The sequence below is a fragment of the Capsicum annuum genome, chromosome 10 (assembly GCF_002878395.1).
Source record: "Capsicum annuum cultivar UCD-10X-F1 chromosome 10, UCD10Xv1.1, whole genome shotgun sequence".
Taxonomy (NCBI): domain Eukaryota; kingdom Viridiplantae; phylum Streptophyta; class Magnoliopsida; order Solanales; family Solanaceae; genus Capsicum; species Capsicum annuum.
Window position 1 is genome coordinate 220,110,000 of NC_061120.1, and position 8,745 is coordinate 220,118,744.

Consider the following 8,745-nt stretch of genomic DNA (forward strand, 5'->3'; position numbering starts at 1 on the left):
TTAGTTATAAAGCGGCACAAGATAAACCTTAGAATTGAACATCACTTTGTTGAGGTCAACAACTTTCAGCTCATTATCATTGTTCACACTTTCGAGATTCAGTGTGCTGACAGTTCCCTGTTGGATAAATGCCTTCATTTCAGGGCATTCATCAATAACCACTTCTTTAAGAAATGGAAATTCAAGGACATGCCTAGTCAGAATGAGATGCCCCAGCTTTGGCAAATGGTAAAGGCTCAGCTCTTCCAACACGGGAAATAAGGGTTCATATGTCACGATTTCTTCTCCTTGTTGTTCTGTGATCACTTCTTCCATTGATTGGCAGTCTTCTATCCATAGTGTCCGGAGATTCAGAAGACCTCTGGCCACTGATGGAGACATCAAGTTTCTCAGTTTTCCACAATTTTCTACTTCCAAGGTTACAAGTTTGCTGAAGTAGGCAGTTGGAAGTTGGTGAGAGCACAGAGCAGTTATGCTGTTAGCCTCATAGAGTTTTAGCACTTCCAGGTTGGGACAAGAAACCTGCAAATGTAGCATTTTATATAGGGGATGAAATTTCAGTAGTGCTTCAAGTACAAAATGGAATATGAACCATATCTCATCTTACATCTTGGTAACAACAAGTGAAAATCTAATTAAAGAAATGCCCCAGCTTCAAGTGACAAGCATAAACAACTATGTGTAAAATGATAGGTTTTCGAGTTAGCTTTCCAACGATACCAATTTTGCTAAAATCCGGCACCCGAGCAAGAAGTTATGGCCTTTCAAAGTAGAATGCGTCGCCTAACCAATCGCACATGGCCACTGGAAAGCATATGCGGCACCTATGTAAATATAGGCGATATCATATGCGGCGCCTATGTAAATATAGGAGGCCTATGTAAACATAGGCGATATCATATGCGGCGCCTATGTAAATATAGGCGATATCATATGCGGCGCCTATATAAATATAGGCGATATCATATGCAGCGCATATCTTATGGTTTCAAGTGACTTAAGCACTCCGTTTTTGGGGCACAATGGTCCTTTTTCCACCCTTATTTATCCATAAACACGAAATTCAGTTCCCAAATACCCCAAAATACACCTCCATTCATCAAAATTGCTCAAGAACTCTCCTTAAGGTTTCAAAATAAAAACACAAGCAACTCAAGATTCAACCGTGGGTTTTTGAACCTAATTGCATATTTGGAATCCCCAGAACGTAGACTTCAAGAAGCACCTATCATCTTCGCATATAGAGGTACGCGGGATTTTCCTAAATTTCTCATGTTTTAGAATGAAGTTTTTGAATCTATGTATATATTCATGTATTAAATATTTTAACATCATTGTTTTGGTCTTTTGACCTTTCCCAAAGTGATTTGAGAATATGAATGTATGAAACCATGTATTTAAGAATGAATTCTTGTTGAGAGCATGATTTTCGGTGAATTCCCTCTTATTATAAATTATTCAGATTTCTCATAGCATATGAATTGTTTTGCAATGCATCCTTGAAAAGCACTATATGAAATGATTGAACTCTTGTTATGATTTAAAGGTGGTTTTAAATCACTAAAGAGGGAATCTAGCATGAATGTTTAATGTTCATAATGCATGTAATGAAAGAGTTCATGAATTTGCTAAAGGCACTAGACCACCAAATGTTGATGAAGTTTTTTCATGATTTTGACTTGAGTTTCGAAACACGAAATCTTCTATATCAGTTGCATGTTTTTGGTGGTCTAAATTATGCTTTAAATGAAGATTTAGCTTAATGTATTATGGCTCAGAAATCATGACTTGCAAGTCTTGGTATGACGATACCAATTCAGACCAATGCCATATCAGACTCAGACTAATAAACATTTCAGACTATAATGATTTTAGACATTCAGAATGTTGCATGTACAGAAAAGGTTAAAAATAGGCATATAGAGATGTTAGGTGGTTCCCTGAAGAGGGATTGAATTCAAGCAACTCATTGCCTAAAACCGTGGTTTGCCGACCCGAGAATATTATTATACGCTGACTTAAGTGTCGTGTGGCATATCAGATTCAGAAACTTCAACCCTTGCGGCATACTCGGGTTGGAGGCTTCCCTGCCGAGTCAATGGAGGATTCCATATCGCCCGTGGAATATCAGACTTGTAAGGGATACCACCTAACTCAAAAGTAATACACAGATCAGAGTTTGAGATTTACAGACAAGTTATATATTTTCAGAAGGTGCCCATGTGTTTTCAGAAACTGTTTTATGCATAGTGTTTGATGAAAAGTTGCTCTCACGTATTATATATATATATATGTTCAATTACTCTATTTTGGATTGCTTCGCATGCCAGTACAATTGTGTTGACCCCCCTTCTTCCCACGTACTGAGGTGCAGTTTAGGGGTCCGGATCCTCAGTAGAGTCCACAGATAGGGTTGTCTCAGAGTTCAGTTGGTGAGCCTTCTTTGCTTCGGAAGGCCTAGTCATTTAGGTATTTATTTCAGTATGGTTTTTGGTCTGCTGGGGGCCTTGTCCCAGTTATTCAGATAGTATGTCAGTAGAGATTTTGCAGACTGTTGCAGATGTTTATTAAATATTGTTGGGCATATTTTTAGGTCTAACTGTTTTAAATTGTTGACCATGTTTCCGTATTACTCTGATCATATGAATTATGTGCATGATTACCAGATAGACAGAGGGCGTTCCGGGCCTTCGAATTCGGGAATGCTCATCACGGACAGGGCCCCGATTCGGATCGTGACAGTTTGCTTTTGGAAGTTTCCCTCCAATGTAAGCAAAACAAGCAATGGAGTTGGATTGTTTGGTGTGAATGGCAGAAAGAGAAAAGTAGTACATAAAAAGGAAAAGTAGTGTTTACTTTTGGAATTTTTCCTCCAATTGATTGAGTCATTTGATATTAGATGAAAATTATATGTTTTTAATCATTATTTATCTCATATTTAATATTTTATTTGTCTTTTTTTAAATATTAATTTTATGAATTGTGCCCAATATTATAATTTGATGTGTAAGATTAAAAGAATGTGAAAATGAAGAAATTTAGAGCCAAAACAAACTAAAGACGAAAGATTGTAAAAGAAAATTAAACAGATAGCTTAATGGAATTAATTTATTAAAATAATCAAATATGACCCTGAATTTGAACGGAAAAAATGGCAAATCCAATAGTCTTACGTGTTAGTGGCACGACTCGCAACTAGCTATAGCAGTCCGTTTTTATTTATCTTAGTCCATTTTGAACTCAGTTATTTTATTTGGAGGTTTTTTCCTACACCTATAAATACTCTATAAAAAAATTTAGTTTTTACATAACTTTTGACCTAGAGAGAGCTAGAAGCCGTCGTGGAGGCCAAAGAAAATTGATTTCATCTTTTCTTCTCCTTTATTATTTATTTTTACATTTTCTTTGGATAATTTATTGTAATTATTGCTCCATATCTATATGGAGTTAAACTTCTGGTTCTAGTCTTCAGTTCACATTCCAAAACATAATTTTTTCTTCTTTATTTTTACTTCATTTTTCTATTTTGAGAAGAATTATCAGTCAGTCGCACAAATTTCGAAAAATCAATGAACCAACGCACACGAAAAATCAAAGTACTCATTAATTTCTGTTTCGTCACACATGTGGGGTAAAAGAAGATGCATCTCTTGAAAAAATAATGTGCAAACATTTAATAGGTCGCTCAAATAGATGACACAACCGATCGCACATATTTCAAAAATTCATGGCCTAACACATATGATAAAATAAAAATAATTTGCAGTTCGAAAATAATTTGCAATTCCTATCTTTTTCACTCATTTGTCATAAAACAGTTTACATCCACCTCTCTGAAGCAACTTCATCATTTAATAGGCCGTCATGAGCATACCCATGGGCTTTTAGCAAAAAATCATTATGATGCACCTATCCCCAAAAATTCCATAGGCTCACCCGCTCCACACCTCGTCAAGAAGACGCTTGCCGATTTTTGACCTAAACCGCGCTTGGACTTAGCCCACCTCGAGAACCGTGGGCTAACACCCAATGTGGCCCGAAAATGGCCCATTTAATCTGTTTCACTCATTTGACTACCCAAATAGTCCCGCCGACCCTATCGGGCCACCCTCACTTGCTACACACCCCGTCGGGGGCCGCTGATCGATTTTCGAACCAAACCGCGCCACGGCCCTGGGTCCACCCCGAGAATAGGGGGCTAACACCCACCGAACTAGCCCAAAAATGGCCCCTTCACGCCGTTTCATTCGTTTGACCAGCCAAATGGCCCCACCGACCCCACCAGGCCACCCTCACCCGCTCGTAGGTAGGAATGATTTATCTTTTTATCTGTACTAGTAGTTGTAGTGCTAGGCGTGTAGTTCTTGACCTTGGAATTTTGGTGACACATGTTGTTTCAGGTAGATCAATTGTAGTATTATTTTGAGGCAGTCTTGATACTACCTATTATTTGTTGTTCTTCTATTAGGTCTTTTTTCTATACCGTTTTTGTTTTGATCGGGGTGGTGGTGGTGTAGGTCTATCGGAAATAGCCTCTCTAATTCACCTCTAAGATAGAGGTACGGACTGTGTAGACTCTACTCTCCCAGACCCTGCTTTGTGGGAATACACCGAGTATGTTGTTGTTGTAATCGAGTTGTATTTGATGGAATTAGCTACTTTTTCTTATAACCGTGATGTCCAGGTTAGATCGCATGCTCCTCGACTAATTCTAGGGGATACGTATCACCTCCCTCCAGCAACAAGTATCAGGTGAATCTGCCTATCAAGATTAGAATATATGAGAAAAAATCACCTCGTATTTTGTCTCTGCTGGGATTTGAAGTTGATGCCTCATGGTTTTCGGCCCACTTGGCCGCTATTCCACACTTTTGGGTGCAGGTAGACAAGTCATATAGCTGAATCGAGGTGTATTTGATGGAGTTAGCTATTTTTTAGGTGTTTTTAGCAAATGCTTGTTTGAGAGAGACAAATCAAGTAAAGATCCTTCTTTTATTAATTTTTTTGTATTCAAATTGTTCTTCTAGTTTTTACTATTCAAATTGTTCTTCCCATAAAATTCTTAACAGACACAGAATAATCAAACGTGTTGGTTTATATGGGGATGTACAGCTTTTGAAGTGTCAGAAACTTCAGTGTCAACCAAGTTTCAGTTGTTGCGTAGTCTGTGCTGTGCTTTTTGCCATCCAAAAACTAACTGAAAAAATGCGGTTGTCGATAAATGAGGTGACTGTGCCCTTAGCAATGGCAAAGCCGATATGATCATAGGAGAAACCCTTTTCTTCCTTACACTATGAGTTACAAATTAAAATGGGAAACATGAGAATCATTCATGCTTCACTGTATGACAAAAAGAAATAAAGAGATGGTATATTAATCTCCCATTCTGGAGCTGCATATCATTTGTTCCCCTTCTTAATAGGCATGCATAGGTTATCTTTTGGAAAAATGAACATATATGGGGTACCACTTCTGTTGCAAAGTGTTTGTTTGGACCTCGAAAATATGACACTTCCTTGAGGGATGTCTAATAGTTATTCAGCCTCTAAATGTTCAAGCACCACTGCTGGTCAATCCATCACTATTCTCTCCTCCTCTTAAGAATTAGCTGCCTCGGATTCCACTTGGTAGAATTCAGTTTTACTTCGTCAGTGGCTACAGAATGCAAAGGTGAACATGCAGTTAATGCTTTTCCAAATAAGTAATAGTGGAAGGCAGTAATTAAAAATTTGTCCTAAATCGGTGTTTGAGTCACAAGGCAAAGGGATATCCAGTTATGCTGATATACTGATATAGTACTTGAGTTTTTGTTGGTGATGAAATATTGCCATGTAGCTTGCAAGTTGACATGAAATTGAGCATCTCTTATATATCTTTCTTGTGTTGTTGTTGAAGGATGAAGAGGATAGCCGAGATGAGAGAGGTTGCAAAGATTGTGAGATTTGGATCAGTGACACCAATTTCCGGAGCAGATTTTGTGCTGGAGGTTTCCCAAGCTCCAGAAGACGTATGGGTGGTTGTGCTTTTGTATAAGGATGGGTAATTAATGCTTTCATCTCTTCATCAGTGAAGCTGTCTTACATCAATGCTGTTGAGCTTCAAATATTTTTCACCTCTTCATTATTATTTTTCTATTTTAGCTCCTGTCAGTGTTTCTGATAGCATGTTATGCTCTTTATAGGTACTCAGACTGCCAGATACTTTTGCAGTGCTTAGATGAATTGGTCACAAAATACCCTGCAACAAAATTTGTCAAAATTATCTCTACCGATTGCATTCAGAACTATCCAGATTGTAATCTTCCAACTGTTTTGGTATACCACAATGGTGCATTGAAGTCGAATTATGTTGGAGTTCACAGCTTTGGTCGGAGATGCACACCTGAAGGTATGTTCCTGTTCTTCATAGCGGTTGTCTCATTGCTACCCCAATCCTTCTCTTTCTTTTTCTTTTTTGCATGATTTGGTGAGTTGACTTTCTATGTTGCCGTCCTTTTTCTACTGTTTCAAGAGGTAATAATTTGGTGGATTCATTTACAGTATTTTGCCCGTTCCTATTTACTTCCTGTATGAATATTTTGTATAGGCTGTTCATGCAGATGTTACATGGATGTAAGCTGTTTTGCATGGCTTGTATAATTAGAAAAAAAGTTTCTGGGAATCCTCTTAGAGATCTCTATATTCCTTGTTTCGTGGGAGATAGTTTGTTGTGGCTATCAGCATGTTTCTCATAATAGAATTCAAGGCAACAACATTTACGCCTCAATCCTAAGCTAGTTGACACGTGAATTCTCACTATCCATTTGAAGCTCTTTGGATAAGCCTTAATACCAACTAGTCGGTAGGGCCTGCATGGATCTTTTGTTCCATTGTCTTAACTTTTGCAAATTTCTGCATGGATTCTCGACATAATAGGTGTTCTAAGACAACTTCATTCCATGATATTTTAAGTCTCTCGATCTCTTTTTAAATGTTTTCAATCAGTACCGAGCGAGCGGTGCATTTGGAGACCTATCTCAAGGGACGTTCTTTTACTATCCTAGATGTGTGATACTTCACCTTCTCTTGTATGTAGTCATTTTTTATCTTGTGCATTCTTGTATGATCGTACATCTTCATTTCTTCTACGCTCTTCTAAAAAGAAATGCCCTCTCTTTCACGATCCAGCTATTGCAGACTTGGCATGTACTGCTATTTTTCAATTTACATGTGTCTTGTATTAGTTTCTTTGCAATGTCTCTGCTATTTACGTGTGACTTATATTGAGGAGATGACATATGATTTTAGAATGAAATCATAAATCTGAATTTCCTTCACTTCTGGCATTACATTGACACTCTGCCAATCAGATCCTGTTCTAAACGATGGGCGTAGCAAGAAAGAACAGTCCCGAGAAGCTGTGCTGGAAAGAGTAAGGGAAAGGTTTCTCGAGAAGGTTGTGGAAAGAGTGAGTAGTTCTGAAATTATGTTTGCATCTTTTGCCGGTTTTGATGAAATATGAGTACTTTCTAGTGATTCACCCTCTGTTCTTTCATTTTCGGTTTTCCCTTGCTAAACCACTCTGTAGGTTTCAGATGTGTGAAATATTCTCAAGTTAAGTTTTTCCAATGAAATGCTTCCGGCACCAAGTTATTTTTCCGAAATTACTTCTTTCAATGTATTATCTGGGTCTCGATGGCTTCCATCTCATACAGAAGTTCACGAGAAAGACATTTTACAGTGTGTAACGAAATTCAGTTTGATATGAGTTGAAACAGGTTGCAAGTGACATCCACAGTATTTTGACAATAAGTAGTTTCTTGTAAAGTTGCACTCTGTAGCTTTAGCATTCTCAGTGAAAGGATACCTCATGGTTCATCTATTATGGTCCATTGATCTATTTGCTTTATGAACATTGTACTATTGGTTGAGATGCTGCTAATAACTTATTATAAATTTGGATAGAAGTGGAAAAATGACACTCATTTTATAGAATTTACATTACCACATCACTATTAATTTGAAGGATTGGTATAATTTCTGAATAACATCCATCAGATCCCGGTTGAACAACACAGACGCGGATCCAAAATATTGAGTTTATGGATTCTGGAATCTAGGAAAAGCAACTTCACTGGATTTTGGATAATTACTCGTACATATTAAGTGGATTTCTCATCACAAATATAGAGTTTAGTCCAAAGCAAGTTACTGTGTTCTGCCGAACTCCAGCTCCGCGCCCGTTGAACAAGTCCTCCATTTGTCCATCTATAGGTATTCGAGAATCACACTTATTATCATTAAAAATTAGTGTCTTTTTGGATCATTTCCTTTTGTCCTAAGTCGGCGAAACTTCTTATTCTTGTCTTGTGTCTGCAAATTATATCATATATCATTGTAAATGACAGCTAATAGAGTTTTCAAAGTCTTCATATGTGCTTGGACGGCCCTTTTGTCACAAATTACTCACCAAAACTCAAAGCACTTTTGCATGCATGAAGTCTTTTCTCTCTTCTATATAAACAAACTATCTTATCAATCACATTATCTAACAGAACTTCTTTCTTCTCTCCAACATTTTCTCCTTAGTATTGTTTCACCTAGCTGACCCCGAATTATTTAGGACTCGGGCATAATTGTCGTTGTTTTGCTTCTTTAGTTCTTGAAATGGCTAAGCACTTTCTCTTGCTGAATCTAATAGCAGTAGTAAGCTTCTGCTGTGTTGTGCTAGCTTTTGAGCCAAGTCCATTACAAGATTTCTGCGTGG

At 37.6% G+C, this 8,745-nt stretch overlaps 3 protein-coding genes across 3 annotated transcripts in view; 2 read left to right on the plus strand and 1 right to left on the minus strand.

The window, feature by feature from the left end:
* Positions 1–537, minus strand: LOC124887912 (disease resistance protein RPS2-like). The gene has a single exon (XM_047397843.1). It carries the CDS (start codon positions 535–537, stop codon positions 1–3), a length of 537 nt encoding a protein of 178 aa, XP_047253799.1.
* Positions 538–579: 42 nt separating this feature from the next.
* On the plus strand, positions 580–7,500 carry LOC107844076 (viral IAP-associated factor homolog). The gene is made up of 5 exons (XM_047397845.1): positions 580–613; positions 2,667–2,802; positions 5,896–6,039; positions 6,182–6,386; positions 7,321–7,500. The coding sequence occupies exons 1-5, from the start codon at positions 580–582 to the stop codon at positions 7,498–7,500; spliced, it is 699 nt and encodes a 232-aa protein (XP_047253801.1).
* A 111-nt stretch (positions 7,501–7,611) lies between these two features.
* LOC107843960 (putative germin-like protein 2-1) overlaps positions 7,612–8,745 on the plus strand; it is a 4,991-nt gene continuing 3,857 nt past the window's right edge. Inside the window, exon 1 of the mRNA XM_047397846.1 lies at positions 7,612–7,722. Coding sequence (XP_047253802.1) covers positions 7,612–7,722 — 111 coding nt within the window. The remainder of the gene's footprint in view (positions 7,723–8,745) is intronic.

Bases quoted from the DNA above. Each gene is read 5' to 3' on its own strand.
- LOC107844076 (XM_047397845.1), top strand. From the start codon at position 580: ATGGAATATGAACCATATCTCATCTTACATCTTG. The intron at 2,803-5,895 runs GTGTGAATGGCA...TTGTTGTTGAAG, and splicing joins CAATGGAGTTGGATTGTTTG to GATGAAGAGGATAGCCGAGA. The intron at 6,387-7,320 runs GGTATGTTCCTG...TCCTTCACTTCT, and splicing joins GTCGGAGATGCACACCTGAA to GGCATTACATTGACACTCTG.
- LOC124887912 (XM_047397843.1), bottom strand. From the start codon at position 537: ATGCTACATTTGCAGGTTTCTTGTCCCAACCTGGAAGTGCTAAAACTC.